Source organism: Bombina bombina, chromosome 2, assembly GCF_027579735.1.
Source record: "Bombina bombina isolate aBomBom1 chromosome 2, aBomBom1.pri, whole genome shotgun sequence".
Lineage (NCBI taxonomy): Eukaryota > Metazoa > Chordata > Amphibia > Anura > Bombinatoridae > Bombina > Bombina bombina.
In genome coordinates this window covers 1,117,763,895-1,117,789,074 of record NC_069500.1, presented here as the reverse complement: position 1 = coordinate 1,117,789,074, position 25,180 = coordinate 1,117,763,895, and the positions used below count along the sequence as shown (strand labels likewise).

General features: G+C 40.7%; 2 protein-coding genes across 2 annotated transcripts in view; one reads left to right on the top strand and one right to left on the bottom strand.

The window, feature by feature from the left end:
• GLRB (glycine receptor beta) overlaps positions 1-25,180 on the bottom strand; it is a 437,385-nt gene that overhangs the window by 11,868 nt on the left and 400,337 nt on the right. The gene's annotated exons all lie outside the window — the stretch shown is intronic.
• On the top strand, positions 10,142-10,456 carry LOC128649727 (centrosomal protein 20-like). The gene has a single exon (XM_053703151.1). The coding sequence runs from the start codon at positions 10,142-10,144 to the stop codon at positions 10,454-10,456; it is 315 nt and encodes a 104-aa protein (XP_053559126.1).

Sequence of the window (25,180 nt, the reverse complement as noted above, 5' to 3'; positions counted from 1 at the left end):
TGACTGAAATGTTAACCGTGAGTGCTGGCCTGCCTGCTGTCTATATATATATATATATATATATATATATATAATTATAAGCACTAGCACATTACATTTTAGGAATGTTTTTTATGTTTATGGGTTGTGCTAGCCATGTGATTATGAAAACATATATATATTTTGCATCTGTGTGCTCAAGGGATTTGATGCCTTTTTTCAGTTTGCATTTAAAAATAAAATAACATGAATGAAAATGAAAACCTAAAGAATGTCTATTTTAAAGAAAATTCCTAGATACAAAATCTCTGTGGCAGAAGTCCTGTTTTGTACTTTTGTTTTACATAAGTACAGGAAACAGAGTTAAATGGAGCTAAATCAGGTTTGTGGAATAACTGTGCTTTGCAAACCAAAACTATGTTTAGCAAGTATTATTATTATTATCATCGGTTATTTATAGAGCGCCAACATATTCCGCAGCGCTATAAACAAAGGTGGAGTACAACAAAACAATTATAGGGATCAAATGGGTAGAGGGCCCTGCCAAGAGTCGCACTGTTGTAGTCAGCTCTTAAGAAGGTGATCTACAAACAGCTGGACTCTTAGGCAAACATGCTAAGGGGGTTCAGGGGATAGCAGTGGAGGAGAGGAACTGGTATAAAGAAAGGTTAGTGTAGAGTCTTTAGGGAGCACTTGAAGCTTTTAAAACTAGGGGAGAGTCTTGTGGAGCGAGGCAGAGAGTAAAGTCCTGTAAACGGGAGTGTTATGAGGTAACGAGAGGAGGAGAGTAGGAGGTCATGAGCAGAGCGAAGGGGAGGGAGAGTATCTGGAGACAAGGTCTGAGATATATGTCAGAGTGAGAATTTTGTGTTAAATCCTAGAGGCAAGAGGAAGCCAGTGAACGGATTGGCAGAGAGGTGCAGCCGATGAAGAGCAACGTGTAAGGAAGATGATCCTGGCAGAGGCATTCATTATGGATTGTAAAGGAGCTAAGCGGCAGCTGGGGAGACCAGAGAGGACAGAGTTGCAGTAGGCGAGGTGGGAAAGGATGAGAGAGTGGATTAAAATCTTAGTTGTGTCTTGTGTAAGGAAATGTCTAATTTTAGAGATGTTTTTAAAGGTGGAAGTGGCAGGCTTTAGACATGGACTGAATATGAGGAGTGGAAGAAAGATCTGAGTCAAATGTGACCCTGAGACATCGTGCATGTGGGGTAGGGGTAATGATGAAGTTGTCAACAGTTATAGAGAGATTGGGGGTGGAGATTTTGGAAGAAGGGGGGAAAATAAGGAGCTTAGTTTTGGAGAGATTTAGCTTGAGGTAGTGAGAGAACATCCAGGAAGAGATGTGAGAAAGACAATTAGTGACACGGGTTAGCAAGGAAGGAGATAGGTTTGGTGCAGAGAAGTAGATTTGGGTGTCGTCGGCATACAATTGATATTGGAAACCGTGGGACTTTATTAGGGAACCTAATGGTGACGTGTATATTGAGAAGAGAAGGGGGCCGAGGACAAAATCATTCTGTGTTTTCTGTCATTTTGGATCAATATTACTCCTCAAAATGATGAATACCTTTTTAACTGGTATTAGAAAATTAACTAGGTTTGTTTTCAGTAAGAGTATATCATTTATTTAAAATATTTATTTATAATTGATAACACATTTTTTTCAGATTCACTGCGTGAAAAGATTCATTTTATATAGGCTGAATGCTGAATCGGTGCTGAAAAAAACAGTGTTTTCTGTACACATGTACAGAAAACACTGCTAAATATAAATCCATAAAATCTTCCATTTAAGGGGTTAAAGAAAAATCCTAAAGCATATAGCTACAATCGTAAAAAGGATACCCAGATTAAGTAATTGGATTCTAATATAATGAACAGCAAGGGCTGTAGCTTAGCAACTAAATGTAATGAAGGAAAATCAACCTGCGCCTATATCCACAATATTAAGGCACTAAATTCTTCCTAAAGGTCCAGTGTTGCAAAAACACTGTTAAAGGGACATGAAACCCAATTTTTTTCTTTCATGATTCAGATAGAGAATACAATTTTAAACAACTATGTAATTTACTTCTATTATCTAATCTGTTTTATTCTCTTGGTATCATTTGTTGAAGGAGCAGCAATGCACTAATGGTTTCTAACTAACCTCATGGGTGAGTCAATCACAATCGAGATATATAGGCAGCCACCAATCAACAGCTAGGACCTAGGTTCTCTGCTGCTCATGATCTTGCCTATATAACCCTTTCAGCAAAGGATAGCAAGAGTAGGAAGCAAATTAAATAATAGAAGTAAATTGGAAAGTTGTTTTAAATTGTATTCTCTATCTGAATCATGATTGAAAAATTTTGGGTTTCATGTCCCTTTAAGTTGTCAATCTTTTAATCAAGTTCAGACAGAAAACTGTATACCTTACATGTATTCCTTCTTACAACACTGAAGGGAGGAGATAATTCATTTGCTAAACAAAATACTTGCCACAAATTGCAAGGAAAAGACAATGGAGTAATAGATTTTAAAAAAGCCAAATTCCGACAAAACATGAAGCGGAAAACTCTTGAGAAAAAAAAAAGTTTTAAAAAAACTAACCCAATAAATTGATGTGGGAATCCATATAATCCAAATAAACAGTGTTTTTTTTAAAAGATTCTACTCCTGAATTAAAGGGACAGCAAACACTTTGAGATGGTAATATAAAATGATAAATCATATACAGTATATATATATATATATATATATATATATATACACATATATATATATATACACAGTCACACACACATACATATACACACACATATATATATATATATATATATATATACATACATACACACACACACACATACTGTATATATATATATATATATATATATATATATATATATATATACACACACACACAGACACAATATATATACACACACACACACACATATATATATATATCTATATATATATATATATAAAACTCTACAATATACTTTCATTATTTATTTTGTCCCCTTTTCCTATAATTCCATTCAGAAATTGTGAGCATTTCAGTTCTTGTTAGAAATGGAGATGCAGAACTCTGCTATATTCCACATAGTGATATGCTACACGCTCTAGTGACCTATTTATAAGTGTCCCTAATTGGCCACAGGGGAGAAGGTAACCTAAGTTACAACATGGCAGCTCCTATTGTTTTATAGACATTAAAACATTACACTTATTTTGTCTCTATTTAAACAACTAATGAATGTAATTCTCAGACTAATCTTTTCTTTGAATGCATCATTCTATTTAGCATTTATGTAGTATTTAATGTCCTTTTAAAAGCATCACCTAGCTTATTTTGTGTTTCAGTTCCTGTAATTTTTAAAAACAAATACAGTTTCCCCAAATAAGCCAAAATATCCTGATGTAGGCTTTTCTGTGCAGCAGAAGAGGAGGGAACCTTACAGAAGTGATAGTATTAATCCTACAACTCGCTTGAAGTGTTCCAAATGCTGTTTGATCAAGGAAAGCTCAAGGAGCCATTGCAGCAGGGTGCATATGCTTTAGCATTTCACAGCAACAAAAACAGAATTTATGCTTACCTGATAAATTACTTTCTCCAACGGTGTGTCCGGTCCACGGCGTCATCCTTACTTGTGGGATATTCTCTTCCCCAACAGGAAATGGCAAAGAGTCCCAGCAAAGCTGGTCACATGATCCCTCCTAGGCTCCGCCCACCCCAGTCATTCGACCGACGGACAGGAGGAAATATATATAGGAGAAACCATATGATACCGTGGTGACTGTAGTTAGAGAAAATAATTCATCAGACCTGATTAAAAAACCAGGGCGGGCCATGGACCGGACACACCGTTGGAGAAAGTAATTTATCAGGTAAGCATAAATTCTGTTGTCTCCAACATTGGTGTGTCCGGTCCACGGCGTCATCCTTACTTGTGGGAACCAATACCAAAGCTTTAGGACACGGATGAAGGGAGGGAGCAAATCAGGTCACCTAAACGGAAGGCACCACAGCTTGCAAAACCTTTCTCCCAAAAATAGCCTCCGAAGAAGCAAAAGTATAAAATTTGTAAAATTTGGCAAAAGTGTGCAGTGAAGATCAAGTCGCTGCCTTACATATCTGGTCAACAGAAGCCTCGTTCTTGAAGGCCCATGTGGAAGCCACAGCCCTAGTGGAGTGAGCTGTGATTCTTTCAGGAGGCTGCCGTCCGGCAGTCTCATAAGCCAAACGGATAATGCTTTTAAGCCAAAAGGAAAGAGAGGTAGAAGTCGCTTTTTGACCTCTCCTTTTACCAGAATAAACAACAAACAAGGAAGATGTTTGTCTGAAATCTTTAGTAGCCTCTAAATAGAACTTTAGAGCATGGACAACGTCCAAATTGTGTAACAAACGTTCCTTCTTTGAAACTGGATTCGGACACAAAGAAGGTACAACTATCTCCTGGTTAATATTTTTGTTAGAAACAACTTTAGGAAGAAAACCAGGCTTAGTACGCAAAACCACCTTATCTGCATGGAACACCAGATAAGGAGGAGAACACTGCAGAGCAGATAACTCTGAAACTCTTCTAGCAGAAGAAATTGCAACCAAAAACAAAACTTTCCAAGATAGTAACTTAATATCTACGGAATGTAAGGGTTCAAACGGAACCCCTTGAAGAACTGAAAGAACTAGATTTAGACTCCAGGGAGGAGTCAAAGGTCTGTAAACAGGCTTGATCCTAACCAGAGCCTGAACAAATGCTTGAACATCTGGCACAGCTGCCAGTCTTTTGTGTAGTAAGACAGATAAAGCAGAGATCTGTCCCTTTAGAGAACTTGCAGATAAACCTTTCTCCAAACCTTCTTGAAGAAAGGAGAGAATCTTAGGAATTTTTATCTTATTCCATGGGAATCCTTTGGATTCACACCAACAGATATATTTTTTCCATATTTTATGGTAAATTTTTCTAGTTACAGGTTTTCTGGCCTGAACCAGAGTATCTATCACCGAATCTGAAAACCCACGCTTTGATAGAATCAAGCGTTCAATCTCCAAGCCGTCAGTTGGAGGGAGACCAGATTTGGGTGTTCGAATGGACCTTGAACAAGAAGGTCCTGTCTCAAAGGTAGCTTTCATGGTGGAGCCGATGACATATTCACCAGGTCTGCATACCAAGTCCTGCGTGGCCACGCAGGAGCTATCAAGATCACCGAGGCCCTCTCCTGATTGATCCTGGCTACCAGCCTGGGAATGAGAGGAAACGGTGGGAATACGTAAGCTAGGTTGAAAGTCCAAGGTGCAACTAGTGCATCTACTAGAGTCGCCTTGGGATCCCTGGATCTGGACCCGTAGCAAAGAACCTTGAAGTTCTGACGAGACGCCATCAGATCCATGTCTGGAATGCCCCATAATTGAGTTATTTGGGCAAAGATTTCCGGATGGAGTTCCCACTCCCCCGGATGAAATGTCTGACGACTCAGAAAATCCGCTTCCCAATTTTCCACTCCTGGGATGTGGATCACAGACAAGTGGCAGGAGTGATCCTCCGCCCATTGAATTATTTTGGTCACTTCTTTCATCGCCAGGGAACTCTTTGTTCCCCCTTGATGATTGATATAAGCAACAGTCGTCATGTTGTCTGATTGGAACCTTATGAATTTGGCCTTTGCTAGTTGAGGCCAAGCTCTGAGAGCATTGAATATCGCTCTCAGTTCCAGAATGTTTATCGGGAGAAGAGACTCTTCCCGAGACCATAGACCCTGAGCTTTCAGGGATTCCCAGACCGCACCCCAGCCCACTAGACTGGCGTCGGTCGTGACAATGACCCACTCTGGCCTGCGGAAGCTCATTCCCTGGGACAGATGGTCCAGGGTCAGCCACCAACGGAGTGAATCTCTGGTCTTTTGATCTACTTGAATCATTGGAGACAAGTCTGTATAATCCCCATTCCACTGTTTGAGCATGCACAGTTGTAATGGTCTTAGATGAATTTGTGCAAAAGGAACTATGTCCATTGTTGCAACCATCAATCCTATTACTTCCATGCACTGCGCTATGGAAGGACGAGGAACAGAATGAAGTACTTGACAAGAGCTTAGAAGTTTTGATTTTCTGACCTCTGTCAGAAAAATCCTCATTTCTAAGGAATCTATTATTGTTCCCAAGAAGGGAACTCTTGTTGACGGGGACAGAGAACTCTTTTCTTTGTTCACCTTCCATCCGTGAGATGTGAGAAAGGCTAGAACGATGTCCGTATGAGCCTTTGCCTTTGACAGGGACGACGCTTGTATTAGAATGTCGTCCAAGTAAGGTACTACTGCAATGCCCCTTGGTCTTAGAACCGCTAGAAGGGACCCTAGCACCTTTGTGAAAATCCTTGGAGCAGTGGCTAATCCGAATGGAAGAGCCACAAACTGGTAATGTTTGTCCAGAAAAGCGAACCTTAGGAACTGATGATGTTCCTTGTGGATAGGGATATGTAGGTACGCATCCTTTAGATCCACGGTAGTCATAAATTGACCTTCCTGGATGGTGGGTAGAATCGTTCGAATAGTTTCCATTTTGAACGATGGTACCCTGAGAAATTTGTTTAGGATCTTCAAATCCAGAATTAGTCTGAACGTTCCCTCTTTTTTGGGAACTACGAACAGATTGGAATAAAATCCCATTCCTTGTTCCTTTATTGGAACTGGGTGTATCACTCCCATCTTTAACAGGTCTTCTACACAATGTAAGAATGCCTGTCTCTTTATTTGGTTTGAGGATAAGTGAGACTTGTGGAACCTTCCCCTTGGGGGTAGTTCCTTGAATTCCAGGAGATAACCTTGAGAAACTATTTCTAGCGCCCAAGGATCCTGAACATCTCTTGCCCAAGCCTGAGCAAAGAGAGAGAGTCTGCCCCCCACCAGATCCGGTCCCGGATCGGGGGCTACTCCTTCATGCTGTTTTGTTAGCAGTGGCAGGCTTCTTGGCCTGCTTACCCTTGTTCCAGCCTTGCATTGGTTTCCAGGCTGGTTTGGGTTGTGAGGCATTACCCTCTTGCTTAGAGGATGCAGAATTAGAGGCTGGTCCATTTCTGCGAAAGGGACGAAAATTAGGCTTATTTTTAGCCTTAAAAGACCTATCCTGTGGAAGGGCGTGGCCCTTTCCCCCAGTGATGTCTGAAATAATCTCTTTCAAATCAGGTCCAAATAAAGTTTTACCTTTGAAAGAAATGTTAAGCAATTTTGTCTTGGATGACACATCCGCTGACCAAGACTTTAGCCAAAGCGCTCTGCGCGCCACGATAGCAAACCCTGAATTTTTCGCCGCTAATTTTGCTAATTGCAAAGCGGCATCTAAAATAAAAGAGTTAGCCAATTTAAGTGCGTGAACTCTGTCCATAACCTCCTCATATGGAGTTTCTCTACTGAGCGACTTTTCTAGTTCCTCGAACCAGAACCACGCTGCCGTAGTGACAGGAACAATGCATGAAATTGGTTGTAGAAGGTAGCCTTGCTGTACAAAAATCTTTTTAAGCAAACCCTCCAATTTTTTATCCATAGGATCTTTGAAAGCACAACTATCTTCGATAGGAATAGTAGTGCGTTTGTTTAGAGTAGAAACTGCCCCCTCGACCTTGGGGACTGTCTGCCATAAGTCCTTTCTGGGGTCGACCATAGGAAATAATTTCTTAAATATAGGGGGAGGAACAAAAAGTATGCCGGGCTTTTCCCACTCTTTATTTACTATGTCCGCCACCCGCTTGGGTATAGGAAAAGCGTCGGGGGGCACCGGAACCTCTAGGAACCTGTCCATCTTGCATAATTTCTCTGGAATGACCAAATTGTCACAATCATCCAGAGTAGATAATACCTCCTTAAGCAGTGCGCGGAGATGTTCTAATTTAAATTTAAATGTCACAACATCAGGTTCAGCTTGATGAGAAATTTTTCCTGAATCTGAAATTTCTCCCTCAGACAAAATCTCCCTCATGGCCCCTTCAGATTGGTGTGAGGGTATGACAGAACAATTATCATCAGCGTCCTCTTGCTCTTCAGTGTTTAAAACAGAGCAATCGCGCTTTCTCTGATAAGTAGGCATTTTGGATAAAAGATTTGCTATGGAGTTATCCATTACAGCCGTTAATTGTTGCATGGTAATAAGTATTGGCGCACTAGATGTACTAGGGGCCTCCTGCATGGGCAAAACTGGTGTAGACACAGTAGGAGATGATGTAGAATCATGTTTACTCCCCTCATTTGAGGAATCATCTTGGGCAATATCATTATTTGTGGCAGTACTGTCCTTACTTTGTTTGGACGCTATGGCACAATTATCACATAAATTTAAAAGGGGAGACACATTGGCTTTCATACATATAGAACATAACTTATCTGAAGGTACAGACATATTAAACAGGCTTAAACTTGTCAACAAAGCACAAAAAAACGTTTTGAAATAAAACCGTTACTGTCACTTTAAATTTCAAACAGAAAACACTTTATTACTGAATATGTGAAAAAGTATGAAGGAATTGTTCAAAAATTACCAAATTTTCACCACAGTGTCTTAAAGCCTTAAAAGTATTGCACACCAAATTTCAGAGCTTTAACCCTTAAAATAACGGAACCGGAGCCGTTTTTCAATTTAACCCCTATACAGTCCCAGATACAGTCTTTGCTAAGACCCAACCAAGCCTGAGGGGAATACGATACCAAATGACGCCTTCTAAAAGCTTTTTCAGAGATTCTTAGATCCTCACACATGCATCTGCATGCCCTGCTCTCAAAAAACAACTGCGCATTAATGGCGCGAAAATGAGGCTCAGTCTATGACTAGAAAGGCCCCCTGACTGAAAAAGGTGTCCAATACAGTGCCTGCCGTTTTATAAACGTTCCCCAAGATTATAAATGTCAATTGTTAGCCTAAATTTGAATAATATGCACAAATAAAGCAATCGATTTAGCCCATAAAAATGCCTACCAGATTTTTAGCCCATAATAAGCCCTTTATTCTGTTTGTTTTTGACTAAGAAAATGGCTTACCGGTCCCCATGAGGGGAAATGACAGCCTTCCAGCATTACACAGTCTTGTTAGAAATATGGCTAGTCATACCTTAAGCAGAAAAGTCTGCTAACTGTTTCCCCCAACTGAAGTTACTTCATCTCAACAGTCCTATGTGGAAACAGCAATCGATTTTAGTTACTGTCTGCTAAAATCATCTTCCTCTTACAAACAGAAATCTTCATCCTTTTCTGTTTCAGAGTAAATAGTACATACCAGCACTATTTTAAAATAACAAACACTTGATAGAAGAATAAAAACTACATTTAAACACCAAAAAACTCTTAACCATCTCCGTGGAGATGTTGCCTGTGCAACGGCAAAGAGAATGACTGGGGTGGGCGGAGCCTAGGAGGGATCATGTGACCAGCTTTGCTGGGACTCTTTGCCATTTCCTGTTGGGGAAGAGAATATCCCACAAGTAAGGATGACGCCGTGGACCGGACACACCAATGTTGGAGAAAGCTCTATCATGATTCTAAAAAGGGTCAAGACCTTTAACAATATTAATAAACCATTTGAATTTCACAAATAAAAAACAACACTGCAGTCTTCTACCATGTTTCCTATCTGAAGTATATTTGCTTTTATTTAAGAAGTTTCTACAGTTCCTATTATTATTTCATGGACTTGTGGAAATAATGCTGCCATAACTGCCTAAAATAGAAGTGGATCATCTCTTAAACAATTAGAGTGGAAAAGAAAAGAAAAGAAATTGCCAGTTGTCACAGTGAAAGAAAATGATATTAACTCTACTCACACAAATATTTAAGAAAACTGAAATTAAGTGAAATTTGGTTCAGAGCTCATACAAGCACACAAAGGCAGGGCTTTATTAAACGGACATTAAAATATTTAAGGTTGCAATATAAAATGTAGCCACCAATAAGCAAGCACTATCCAGGGTGCTGAATCTAAAATGGTCCGGATCCTAAGTTTTCCATTCCTGCTTTTTAAATAAAGATAGCAAGAGAAGAAGAAAAAATGATAATAGGAGTAAATTAGAAAGTTGCTTAAAATTGCATGCTCGCAGTAGCTAGACTCCTTTGTTTCCTTCTGCATTCCGGATATGCGTGTTGTGCTCTTAGCGGTTGTGACCTGTCACCCGTTGCTTTGCCAACCATAATTATGGTGACTTTGACATATCTGAAAGCTGTTCTAAAGGATACGCTGGAAAAGAGAAGAGTATTAGGACAGCTGAAAGCATTGGTTCAAGCAGAGGTGTTTGAAGCTTTGGATGATAAGAATGAGCCAAAACCAGCCCTATCCCAGGAAAACCTGCTCATTAATGAGTTGATCAGGAAGTATTTGGAGTTCAACAAGTACAAATACTCAGCGTGTGTCCTAACTGCAGAAACTGGTCTCTTGGAAATTCCACTGGATCGTTCATTTATCGCCAGAGAACTTAATATTGCAGAGGACTCAAATGCCCAGCCAGTGTAAGGACAAACTGCCAAGCATAAGAGCTCTGTTGGATGAATCACCTTGGTAGTTTGCATAGAAGTATTAAACTCATAATGTAACACCTTCATATATCTTTAATGGACATTAAAGACTATGAGATGGTAATATAAAATAATAAATCATATATATATGTCCCCTTTTTCTGTAATTGCATTCTGAAATTATGAGCATTTCAGATCATGTTAAAAAGAAGTGCAGTGGGGCAGAGCCTATGCTTGGAGCGGCAGGGGCGTATCTCAGTGCAGCTCCTGCTTATATTTCATTAAAACTTGTTTTTTAGCTACAAACAAGAAGAGCTAACTTACTATCGGCCAGATTACGAGTTTTGCGTTAGGAGCTATATAGTTTTTTCTCACCGCTCACTTACCTACAGCGCTGGTATTACAGGTTTTTACAAACCCTGCGTTAAAAAGCAAGAATTGAGCGTTGAGCAAAATTGAACTCCATACCGCACTTCAATACCAGCGCTGCTTAAGTCAGCGGTGAGCTGGTCGTACGTGCTCGTGCACGATTTCCACATAGGGATCAACGGGGAGAGCTGGCTGAGAAAAAGTCTAACACCTGCAAAAAGGAAGCGTAAAACTCAGTAACGTAGCCCCATTGATTCCTATGGGGAAACTAAAGTTATGTTTACACCTTAAGACCCTAACATGAACCCCGAGTCTAAACACCCCTACTCTTACACTTATTAACCCCTAATCTGCTGCCTCTGACATCGTCGCCACCTACATTATTCTTATTAACCCCTAATCTGTCGCTCCAAACATCGCCTCCACCTACATTATACTTATTAATCCCTAATCTGCTGCCCCCAACATTGCCGACACCTACATTATATTTATTAACCCCTAATCTCCCTCCCCCAATGTCGCCGCAACCTAACTACACTTATTAACCCCTAATCTGCCGCCCCCAATGTCGCCACCACTATAATAAACATATTAACCCCTAAACCGCCGCACTCCCGCCTCGCAAACATTAGTTAAATATTATTAACCCCTAATATGCCGTCCCTAACATCGCCACCACCTACCTACATTTATTAACCCCTAATCTGCAACCCCCTAATTTAAATATAATTACAATAATTCTAAATAAAAAATTAATATTATTACCTAAATAATTCCTATTTAAAACTAAATACCTATAAAATAAACCCTAAGCTAGCTATAATATAATAGTTACATTGTAGCTATCTTAGGGTTTATTTTTATTTTACAGGCAAGTTTGTATTTATTTTAACTAGGTAGATTAGTTACTAAATACAGGTATACCTCACTTTACAGCGCTTCACTTTACAGCGATTCGCTAATACAGCGCTTTGTGGAGCTGAAGTTCAACCTCCAACGATTTTGAAACAGTGCTGTAATCATCGTGAGATTGCAAGAAAAGTTACTGGCACCATTTTGTTATGCTTAGTTCACTCTGTTTATAGCATTGCAGTGCAATCTGTGTCTCAGTGCTATAGTCTGGCAAATTTTACTACAGTAATTGTCACAATTTTACAGGTACAGTATTTATTGAATACTAATTGAATACTTGCTGTGCTAGTGCTAAACTAAACATAGCGCTATTGCACCCCTAATATATGTTAGTTGAAACATGTTTTCAGGATTTTAAACACTGAAAAGAAAGCTAAAACTGCCTTGTTTCACTTTAAGGCGGTTTTCACTTTACAGCGGGGCTCCGGTCCCTAACCCGCTGTATGAGCGGGGTATACCTGTAGTTATTAACTATTTAATAACTACCTAGCTAAAATAAATACAAAAGTACCTGTAAAATAAAACCTAACCTAAGTTACATTAACACCTAACACTACACTACAATCAAATAACTTACCTAAATTAAATACAATTAAATAAATAATATACAATTAGCTAAAGTACAAAAACAGAATTTATGCTTACCTGATAAATTTCTTTCTCTTACGGTGTATCTGGTCCACGGCTTCATCCTTACTTGTGGGATATTCTCAATCCCTACAGGAAGTGGCAAAGAGAGCACACAGCAGAGCTGTCCATATAGCTCCCCTCAGGCTCCGCCCCCCCCGTCATTCGACCGACGGTTAGGAGAAAAAGGAGACTGTACAGTGGTGACTGTAGTTTTACAAAAATAAACTTAAACCTGACTTAATTGCCAGGGCGGGCCGTGGACCGGATACACCGTAAGAGAAAGAAATTTATCAGGCAAGCATAAATTCTGTTTTCTCTTACATTGGTGTATCCGGTCCACGGCTTCATCATTACTTGTGGGAACCAATACCAAAGCAATAGGACACGGATGAAGGGAGGGAACAAGTCAGGTAACCTAAACGGAAGGCACCACTGCTTGTAAAACCTTTCTCCCAAAAATAGCCTCCGAAGAAGCAAAAGTATCGAATTTGTAAAATTTGGCAAATGTATGCAGTGAAGACCAAGTCGCTGCCTTACAAATCTGTTCAACAGAAGCCTCATTCTTGAAAGCCCATGTGGAAGCCACAGCTCTAGTGGAATGAGCTGTAATTTGTTCAGGAGGCTGCCTTCCAGCAGTCTCATAAGCCAATCGGATGATGCTTTTCAGCCAGAAAGAGAGGTAGCAGTCGCTTTTTGACCTCTCCTCTTGCCAGAATAGACAACAAACAAGGATGATGTTTGTCGGAAATCTTTTGTTGCTTTTAGATAGAATTTTAAAGCACGAACCACATCAAGATTGTGTAACAGACGTTCCTTCTTAGAAACTGGATTAGGACACAAAGAAGGAACAACTATTTCCAGGTTAATATTCTTATTGGAAACCACTTTTGGAAGAAAACCAGGTTTGGTACGCAAAACAACCTTATCTGTATGGAACACCAGATAGGGTGAATTACACTGCAAAGCAGATAATTCAGAAACTCTTCGAGCAGAAGAAATAGCTACCAAAAACAAAACTTTCCAAGATAGTAACTTAATATCTATGGAATGTAGAGGTTCAAACGGAACCCCTTGAAGAACTGAAAGAACTAAATTTAGACTCCATGGAGGAGCCACAGGTCTGTAGACAGGCTTGATTCTAACTAGGGCCTGTACAAACGCCTGAACATCTGGCACAGCTGCCAGACGCTTGTGTAACAAAATAGACAGAGCAGATATCTGTCCTTTTAAGGAACTAGCTGACAGCCCTTTCTCCAATCCTTCTTGGAGAAAAGACAATATCCTTGGAATCCTAACCTTACTCCACGAGTAGCCATTGGATTCGCACCAACCAAGATATTTTCGCCATATCTTATGGTAAATTTTCCTAGTAACAGGCATTCTAGCCTGTATCAGAGTATCTATAACTGATTCAGAGAACCCACGCTTAGCTAGAATTAAGCGTTCAATCTCCAAGCAGTCAGTTGCAGAGAAACTAGGTTTGGATGCTTGAATGGACCTTGGATTAGAAGGTCCTGCCTCAAAGGTAGCTTCCATGGTGGAGCCGATGACATATCCACCAGGTCTGCATACCAAATCCTGCGTGGCCACGCAGGAGCTATCAGAATTACCGAAGCCTTCTCCTGTTTGATTCTGGCTACTAGCCGAGGGAGAAGAGGAAACGGTGGAAAGACATAAGCCAGATTGAATGACCAAGGAGCCACTAAAGCATCTATCAATGTCGCCTTGGGATCCCTGGACCCATAACGGGGAACTTTGGAGTTCTGGCGGGACGCCATCAGATCCAGTTCTGGAATGCCCCATAGATGGGTTAGTTGAGCAAAAATCTCCTGGTGGAGTTCCCACTCCCCCGGATGGAAAGTCTGCCGACTCAGGTAATCCGCCTCCCAGTTGTCTACTCCTGGGATGTGAATTGCAGATAGATGGCAGGAGTGATCCTCCACCCATTTGATAATCTTGGATACCTCCCTCATCGCCAGGGAACTCTTTGTTCCTCCCTGATGATTGATGTACGCTACAGTCGTGATGTTGTCTGACTGAAATCTGATGAATTTGGCCTCCGCTAGCTGAGGCCAGGCCTGGAGTGCATTGAATATCGCTCTCAGTTCCAAAATGTTTATCGGGAGAAGAGATTCTTCCTGAGACCATAGACCCTGAGCTTTCAGGGAGTCCCAGACCGCGCCCCAGCTTAAGAGACTGGCGTCGGTCGTGACAATGATCCACTCCGGTCTGCGGAAACTCATTCCCTGAGACAGGTGATCCTGAGACAACCACCAGAGGAGCGAGTCTCTGGTTTTCTGGTCTATTTGTATCTGGGGAGACAAATCTGCATAATCCCCATTCCACTGTTTGAGCATGCACAGTTGCAGTGGTCTCAAATGAATTCTGGCAAAAGGGACTACGTCCATTGCCGCAACCATTAGACCGATTACCTCCATGCACTGAGCCACAGAAGGCTGAGGAATGGCATGAAGAACTCGACAAGTATTCGAAAGTTTTGACTTCCTGACCTCCGTCAGAAAGATTTTCATTTCTACCGAGTCTATTATTGTTCCCAGGAAGGGAACCCTTGTGAACGGGGACAGAGAACTTTTTTCTACGTTCACCTTCCACCCGTGAGACCTTAGAAAGGCCAGAACAATTTCCGTATGAGCCTTTGCTCTGTGAAAAGACGACGCTTGTATTAAGATATCGTCTAGGTAAGGTGCTACTGCAATGCCCCGCGGTCTTAGCACCGCTAGAAGGGACCCCAGCACCTTTGTAAAAATTCTGGGAGCAGTGGCCAACCCGAAGGGAAGAGCCACGAACTGGTAATGCTTGTCCATAAAGGCGAACCTTAGGAACTGATGGTGATCTTTGTGGATAGGAATATGCAGGTACGCATCCTTTAAATCCACGGTAGTCATATATTGACCTTCCTGGATCATCGGTAAGATTGTCCGAATGGTTTCCACCTTGAATGATGGAACTCTGAGGAATTTGTTTAGGATTTTTAAATCCAGGATTGGCCTGAAAGTTCCTTCCTTTTTGGGAACTACAAACAGGTTTGAGTAAAAACCCAGTCCTTGATCTGCAGTTGGAACTGGGTGTATCACTCCCATCTTTAGAAGATCTTCTACGCAGCGTAAGAACGCCTGTCTCTTTGTCTGGTATAAAGACAATCGAGAAATGTGGAACCCTCCCCTTGGAGGAGAGTCCTTGAATTCTAGAAGGTACCCCTGAGCAACAATTTCTAGTGCCCAGGGATCTAGAACATCTCTTGCCCAAGCCTGAGCAAAGAGAGAAAGTCTGCCCCCTACTAGATCCGGTCCCGGATCGGGGGCTACCCTTTCATGCTGTCTTGGTAGCAGCAGCAGGCTTCTTGGCCTGTTTACCCTTGTTCCAGCCCTGCAAAGGTTTCCATGTTGGCTTGGGCTGGGAAGCGTTACCCTCTTGCTTAGCGGCTGTAGAGGTTGAAGCAGGTCCGTTCCGTTCTATTTTGTGGAAGGGCATGGCCCTTTCTCCCAGTGATATCTGAAATAATCTCTTTCAACTCTGGCCCGAATAGGGTCTTACCCTTGAAAGGAACATTAAGCAATTTTGTTTTGGACGACACATCCGCCGACCATGATTTTAGCCAAAGCGCTCTGCGCGCCACGATGGCAAAACCAGAATTTTTCGCCGCTAATTTAGCTAACTGTAAAGCGGCATCTGTGATGAAAGAATTAGCCAATTTCAGGGCGTGAATTCTATCCATGACTTCGTCATAAGACGTCTCCTTCTGGAGCTAGTTTTCCAGTTCCTCAAACCAAAAAGCCGCTGCAGTGGTTACAGGAATAATGCAAGAAATTGGTTGAAGAAGGAAACCTTGTTGAACAAATATTCTCTTAAGTAAACCTTCTAATTTTTTATCCATAGGATCTTTGAAAGCGCAACTGTCTTCTATTGGTATAGTCGTGCGCTTGGCTAGTGTAGAAACTGCCCCCTCAACCTTAGGGACCGTTTGCCACGTGTCCCGTCTAGGGTCAATTATAGGGAACATTTTCTTAAAAATAGGAGTTGGAACGAAGGGTACACCTGGTCTCTCCCACTCCCTAGTCACAATATCCGCCACCCTCTTAGGGATCGGAAACGCCTCAGTGTGTACCGGGACCTCTAAGAATTTGTCCATTTTACACAATTTTTCTGGGACCACCAAGGGGTCACAATCATCTAGCGTAGCTAAGACCTCCTTAAGCAGGACGCGGAGGTGTTCTAGCTTAAATTTAAACGCTATGGTATCTGGCTCTGCCTGCTGAGAAACTTTTCCTGAGTCAGAAATTTCTCCCTCAGACAGGCCATCCCTTACCGCCAACTCAGATTGTTGTGAGGGTACTACAGATAAATTATCCTGCGCTTCTGATTGCTCATTTTCTGTATTTAAAACTGAGCTATCGCGCTTCCTTGGAAATGGTGGCAGTTTGGATTAAAATGCTGCAAGAGAATTATCCATTACTGCTGCCAATTGTTGTAAGGTAACAGGGATCGATGCGCTAGAGGTACTGGGCATCGCTTGCGCGGGCATAACTGGTGTCGACACAAGAGGAGAGGAAAGAGTACTATCCTCAATTTCTTCTGCTAAAGAATCATCTAGGGCTACAGTTTTAAGTGTCACTGCATGGTCCTTAAAATGTTTAGACGCTATAGCACACTTTAAACATAAATGCAATGGGGGTACCGCCATGGCTTTTAAACACAAAGAACAAGGTCTATCTGAAGGCTCAGACATGTTTGACAGACTTAGACAGCACTACAATGCAATAAAAAACACTTTTTGAAAAAAACGTTACTGTGTCTTTAAATAATAAAAGCACACACTTTTTTTACCAAAACATCAAAAAAACATCCGATCTTAATGAAATTGTCACCACATTATCCTGATGCTTTGAAATGATTGCACACAAATTTTCAAATCAATTAACCCCTTATTGCCCAAACCGGAGCTAAAAGAAGCAGGCAACCGGTTTGGGCAATAAGGAAAGAAAATGAGGCCCCCTCCCACTTCATTCCGGAGTGATGGGGCCTTCTGAGATAGGTTAGGTGTCTAACAATATGCCAGGCGAAATAAAAAACCCCAGAAAGTGTTTTATAAGTTTAAAAAACACTAGATTCAATATAAAATCATGCTAATAAGCAAACGATTTAGCCCAAAACAGTGTCAACCAGTATTTAAGCCCTAATCCTAAGCCATCCTTCTATACTGAGTCTCAGAAAATGGATTACCTTCCCTCATGGGGATTCCTGTCAGTCTTCTAGCATTACTAGGTCTTGTTAGAAAAAATGACTGATCATACCTGAAGCAGTTAAGCCTGCACACTGTTCCCCTCAACTGATGTTCTCCGGTACTCAACAGTCCTGCGTGGGAACAGCAATGGATTTTAGTTATGGGTGCTAAAATCATATTCCTCTCAGCAGAAATCTTCATCTTTTTCTGCCTCAGAGTAAATAGTACAAACCGGCACTATTTTAAAATAACAAACTTTTGATTGAAGAGATAAAAACTACAAATCTAACACCACAAACTCTTTACCCTCCCATGGAGATGCTACTTGTTAGAGCGGCAAAGAGAATGACTGGGGGGGCGGAGCCTGAGGGGATCTATATGGACAGCTCTGCTGTGTGCTCTCTTTGCCACTTCCTGTAGGGATTGAGAATATCCCACAAGTAAGGATGAAGCCGTGGACCGGATACACCAATGTAAGAGAAATACAAACAAACACTAAATTACAGAAAATAATAAACAAATTACAAGATATTTAAACTAATTACACCTAATCTAATAGCCCTATCAAAAAACCAAAACCCTAGCCTAAACTAAACGATCAATAGCCCTTAAAAGGGCCTTTTGCGGGGCATTGCCCCAAAGTAATCAGCTCTTGTACCTGTAAAAAAAAAATACAAACAACCCCCCCAACAGTAAAACCCACCACCCACACAACCAACCCCCAAAATAAAATACTAACTTAAAAAACCTAAGCTCCTCATTGCCCTGAAAAGGGCATTTGGATGGGCATTGCCCTTAAAAGGGCAGTTAGCTCTATTGCAGGCCCAAACCCTAACCTAAAAATAAAACTCACCCAATACACCCTTAAAAAAACCTAACACTAACTCCCTGAAGATCGACTTACTGTTCTGAAGACCGGACATCTATCCTCAAGGAAGCAGCAGAAGTCTTCATCCAACCAGGCTGAAGTCCTCAACGAAGCCGGGAGAAGTCTTCATCCTAGCCGGGCGAAGTGGTACTCCAGACGGGCAGAAGTCTTCATCCAGATGGCATCTTCAATCTTCATCCATCCGACGCGGAGGGGGTCCATCTTCAAGATATCCGACGCAGAGCATCCTCTTCATCCGGAGTCTTCTTAATGAATGAAGGTACCTTTAAGTGACATCATCCAAGATGGCGTCCCTTAGATTCCGATTGGCTGATAGAATTCTATCAGCCAATCGGAATTAAGGTAGAAAAAATCATATTGGCTGATGCAATCAGCCAATAGGATTAAAGGGACAGTCTATGCCAAAATAAACTTTCATGATTCAGATAGAGCATGTAATTTTAAACAATTTTCCAATTTACTTTTATCACCAATTTTGCTTTGTTCTCTTGGTATTCTTAGTTGAAAGCTTAACCTAGGAGGTTCATATGCTAATTTCTTAGACCTTGAAGCCCACCTCTTACAGATTGCATTTTAACAGTTTTTCACCACTAGAGGGTGTTAGTTCACATATTTCATATAGATAACACTGTGCTTGTGCATTTGAAGTTATCTGGGAGCAGGCACTGATTGGCTAGACTGCAAGTCTGACAAAAGAACTGAAAAAAGGGGCAGTTTGCAAAGGCTTAGATACAAGATAATCACAGAGGTTAAAAGTATATTATTATAACTGTGTTGGTTATGCAAAACTAGGGAATGGGTAATAAAGGGATTATCTATCTTTTAAAACAATAAAAATTCTGGTGTAGACTATCCCCTCACACTCTATTGGCTGTTCCAATAAGCCAATAGAATGCAAGCTCAATCCTATTGGTTGAGTGAATCAGCCAATAGGATTGAACTTCAATCCTATTGGCTGACTGCATCAGCCAATAGGATTTTTTGTACATTAATTCCGATTGGCTGATAGAATTCTATCAGCCAATCGGAATCTAAGGGACGCCATCTTGGATGACGTTACTTAAAGGTACCTTCATACAGTAAGAAGACTCTGGATGAAGAGGATGCTCCGCGTTGGATGTCTGAAGACTTCTGCCCGTCTGGAGGACCACTTCGCCCGGCTTGGATGAAGACTTCTGCCGCTTCCTTGAAGATGGATGTCCGGTCTTCAGAACAGTAAGTCAATCTTCAAGGAGTTAGTGTTAGGATTATTTTAAGGGTGTATTGGGTGGGTTTTATTTTTAGGTTAGGGTTTGGGCCTGCAATAGAGCTAACTCCCCTTTTAAGGGCAATGCCCATCCAAATGCCCTTTTCAGGGCAATGGGGAGCTTAGGTTTTTTTAGTTAGTATTTTATTTGGGGGGTTCGTTGTGTGGGTGGTGGGTTTTACTGTTGGGGGGGTTGTTTGTATTTCTTTTTACAGGTAAAAGAGCTGATTACTTTGGGGCAATGCCCCACAAAAGGCCCTTTTAAGGGCTATTGGTAGTTTAGTTTAGGCTAGGTTTTTTTTTATAGGGCTATTAGATTAGGTGTAATTGGTTTAAATATCTTGTAATTTGTTTATTATTTTCTGTAATTTAGTGGTTTTTTTTTTACTTTAGCTAATTGTATGTCATTTATTCAGGGGCGGGACAGTCGGGCGTGCGCACGGACGCGCGCGTGCACGGGGGGGGGGGGGGGGCGGGTGGCTACCGCTACACTACAGAAATTATCAAGTATAAGTGGGAATAAGGGGGGGGGGGGAAGAAATGCCCCAAAAAAGTAATCTAAACGATCTGGGGGTTGGTCTTGGGCTACACTACAGAAAAAAATAAAATAACAAATAAAAAAGAGACTATATATTCTAAACTTCCAGTACCCAAGATGGCTGCCAAGAAGGTAGAGGGGGAGGTTAGAGAGCTGTTGGGGGGTGGGGTCCTACACAGCTGTTGGGGGGGGGGGGGGCGGCAGGGAGGTTTGGGGGCTAAGGTGGGGTCCTACACAGCAGCATATGTAAATATGCAAAGGGGGAAAAAAAAGAAAAAAAGGATGCCTTTTATTTTAGTACTGGCAAACTTTCTGCCAGTACTTAAGATGGTGGGGACAATTGTGGGGTGGGGGAGGTAAGAGAGCTGTTTGGGAGGGATCAGGAGGGGGTGATGTGTCAGGTGGGAGGCTGATCTCTACACTAAAGCTAAAATTAACCCTACAAGCTACCTAATTAACCCCTTCACTGCTAGCCATAATACACATGTATTTAGCGGCCTTCTAAATACCAAAAAGCAACGCCAAAGCCATATATGTCTGCTATTTCTGAACAAAGGGGATCCCAGAGAAGCATTTACTACAATTTGTGTCATAATTACACAAGCTGTTTATAAATGATTTCAGTGAGAAACCTAAAATTTGGAAACATTTAACGTTTTTTTTTATTTTATCGCATTTGGCCAAATACCAAAATGGGCCTAGATCAATACTTTGGGTTGTCTATTACATTACACTAAAGCTAAAATTACCCCAAAAAGCTCCCTACATGCTCCCTAATTAACCCCTTCACTGCTGGGCATAATACACATGTGCTGCGCAATGGCCTTTTGCGGCCTTCTAATTACTAAAAAGCTACTCCAAAGCCATATATGTCTGCTATTTCTGAACAAAGGGGATCCCAGAGAAAAATTTACAACCATTTATGCCATAATTGCACAAGCTGTTTGTAAATAATTTCAGTGAGAAACCTAAAGTTTGTAAAAAAAAATGTGAAAAAGTGAACTTTTTTTTTTATTTGATCGCATTTGGCGGTGAAAAGGTGGTATGAAATATACCAAAATTGGCCTAGATCAATACTTTGGGATGTCTTCTAAAAATATATATATACATGTCATGGGATATTCAGAGATTCCTGAAAGATATCAGTGTTCCAATGTAACTAGCGCTAATTTAAAAAAAAAAAAAAAAGTGGTTTGGAAATAGCAAAGTGCTACTTGTATTTATGGCCCTATAACTTGCAAAAAAAGCAAAGAACATGTAAACATTGGGTATTTCTAAACTCTGGACAAAATTTAGAAACTATTTACCATGGGTGTTTTTTGGTGGTTGTAGATGTGTAACAGATTTTTGGGGTCAAAGTTAGAAAAAGTATGTTTTTTCCATTTTTTCCTCATATTTTATAATTTTTTTATAGTAAATTATAAGATATGATGAAAATAATGGTATCTTTATAAAGTCCATTTAATGGCGAGAAAAACGGTATATAATATGTGTGGGTACAGTAAAAGAGTAAGAGGAAAATTACAGCTCAACACAAACACCGCAAAAATGTAAAAATAGCCTTGGTCCCAAATGGACAGAAAATGGAAAAGTGCTGTGGTCATTAAGGGGTTAATATAGTGGTGGCAACGTTGGGGACGGCAGATTAGGGGTTAATAAATGTAGGTAGGTGGCGGCGATGTTAGAGATAGCAGATTAGGGGTTAATATTATTTAACTAGTGTTTGTGAAGCGGGAGTGCGGCGGTTTAGGGCTTAATATGTTTATTATAGTGGCGGCGATGTCCGGAGCGGCAGATTAGGGGTTAAAACATTTATTTTAGTATGTCCGATGCAGGAGGGCCTCGGTTTTGGGGTTAATAGGTAGTTTATTGGTGTTAGTGTACTTTTTAGCACTTTAGTTATGAGTTTTATGCTACGGCATTGTAGTGTAAAACTCATAACTACTGACTTTAGAATGTGTTAGGGATCTTGGAGGTAGAGGGTGTACCGCTCACTTTTTGGCCTCCCAGGACAGACTCGTAATACCGGCGCTATGGAAGTCCCATAGAAAAAAAGTGTTTACAAAGTTTACGTAAGTCGTTTTGCGGTAAGGCCAAAGAAGTGTGCGGTGCCCCTAAACCTGCAAGACTCGTAATACCAGCGGGTGTAAAAAAGCAGCGTTAGGACCTGTTAGCGCTGCTTTTTTACTTAAACGCACAACTCGTAATCTAGCCATATGACTTTCATATTTGGAAACCAAAAATCGTCTACATACTCTGTCAGAAGTTTAGGAGCGGATGAACGACACCCTGACCTATGATCTCCAAGTAAGCAAAGCACGGCTTTCGCTAACTAGACCATCACTGATTCTTGGATAGATAATAGCGTGGCTGGGGTTGCTGCAGGTATCCCCCCTCCCAGGCCTCTGGATCATTAAGTATGCAGATACTATTACCGCTACAAACCCTTAATGCAAAGGTTTATAAGTTGGCCATACACCTCTGTTGATTATAGATATGGAGGGGCTCTGCAGGGCACTGAAGATAATACTGGAGGACTTTGAATTAGAATTTTGTGGCAGGATTGACAAGCTTATGGCGCACCAAGAAAAATAAGTGAGTCCTTGCATATGCAACACTAGTGACCATATATGGGAGCACACTGTCAAGCGCTCGGAGGAACATAGCGCAATCACAGTCAGGCACCGATCAACAGATGTCTGCAAACTGGAACTGCAGGAACCACTTTCCAATGTACAGAACCCAGCTTCTCAGTCCCAACGACCCAGAGGAAGTTTTCCCATGATTGTCACCTCCTTCGTGGGGCACTCAGATAGATCCACAGTGTGCTTATCGCTTGCTTGGGGGGGAGTGGCCGGTCTCCCTGAGCGGGCTCTGGACCTACCTGATGAACCAAAGTAGGGGGACTCATCGGGAATGTCCTTTGTATCGCTAAGAGATGCCAACATTAAACTCTCCTCTGGACTTCTACAATACCTTAATTCTACTGACTTAAGAGATTGTGCTCAAGACTTGTGGCTCACCGAAAACCCAATGGCAGCTGGAGTGGATTGCGAAAACATGCATCTGGGCTCTCCTACATACCTTATACAGAGGTCATTGTACACTTTCGGATTGGAGCGGGGTAAAAAATCTAGCAAATTGTGTCTTAAACAAGAAGTCCCTATATGGTTGTAATGCTGGTTTGACACTCTAAACCTACCAACTTTTTGTCTGATATTGCAGTTATAAGGCATTATGTTGGCTGTACCTCTCTGAAGTATCCCCCGAGTTCAGTATGTGTAGACAAAGGTAATATGAGTCATCCCCCCACTATTATATTATTATTGTAGTATTCTAGGGGGTATAGCAAGGAATATTTAGCAAGCTATCTGTACTATTGCAGAGTATACCTTAAGTAGCTGATTTAAATTGTTTACCTCTGTTGAAAGCATCAGTATAATATATAGAATGCCTTATAGGCATGATAATATCTGTTTACTTATTAGTTTTGTTAGACTTAGACATTTGCTTATTTTTTTTCCATTTAGTTGTAACATGGAAGATTGTCATCTCTGTACAGATAATAAGCATAGCAATATCCGTTTACACATTTATTTAACTAAACACGGAACTGTTGTTTTTCTCACCCTTGCTACCAGTGAACACAAAGATATCTGGCTGTTCCTATATCTAGCTAGTTTTAGCTTTGTTATTGGCCTTACTAATCCAACTACCGGACACAAGGATATTTGATCATTTCATTACTTACGGCTGATTACGAGTTTTGCGGTGTAAGTGAAAAAGCAGCGTTAAGGCTCTTTTTCACTAAGGCTTGTATTACGAGTCTTGCAGGTTTAGGGGCACCGCACACTTTTTTGGCCTTAGCGCAACATAATTACCGCAGCTTTCAAAAAGTCCTTTTTCAATGGGACTTCCATAAAATTATTAACCCCCAATCTGCCACTCCGGACATTGCCGCCATTATATTAAACATATTAACCCCTAAACCGCCGCACTCCCGCATCACAAACACTAGTTAAATATTATTAACCCCTAACCTGCCGCCCCCAACGTCGCCGCCACTATACTAAATTTATTAACCCCTAAACCTAAGTCTAACCCTAACCCTAACACCCCCTAACTTAAAAATAATTTAAATAAATCTAGATGTCTTGAAGATGGACCCGCTCTGCGCCGGAAGAATGAAGATAGAAGATGCCGTCTGGATGATGACTTCTGCCCGTCTGGAGGACCACTTCGCCTGGCTTGGATGAAGACGTCTCCCGGTAAGTCGATCTTCAGGGAGTTAGTGTTTTTTTTAAGGGTGTTTTGGGTGGGTTTTATTTTTTAGAATAGGGAAAGAGCTGATTACTTTGGGGCAATGCCCCGCAAAAGGCCCTTTTAAGGGCTATTGGTAGTTTAGTTTAGACTAGGGTTTTTTATTTTTATTTTGGGGGGGGCTTTTTTTATTTTAATAGGGCTATTAGATTAGGTGTAATTAGTTTAAATTTCTGAAATTTGTTTATTATTTTCTGTAATTTAGTGGGTTTTTGTTGTACTTTAGCTAATTTAATTTAATTTAGGTAATTGTATTTAATTTAGTTTATTTAATTATAGTGTAGTGTTAGGTGTTATTGAAACTTAGGTTAGGTTTTATTTTACAGGTAAATTTGTATTTATTTTAGCTAGGTAGTTATTAAATAGTTAATAACTATTTAATAACTATTCTACCTAGTTAAAATAAATACAAACCTGCCTGTAAAATAAAAATAAATCCTAAACTAGCTACAATGTAACTATTAGTTATATTGTAGCTATAATAGGGTTTATTTTACAGGTAAGTATTTAGTTTTAAATAGGAATAATTTAGTTAATGATAGGAATATTTAATTAGATTTATTTAAATTATATTTA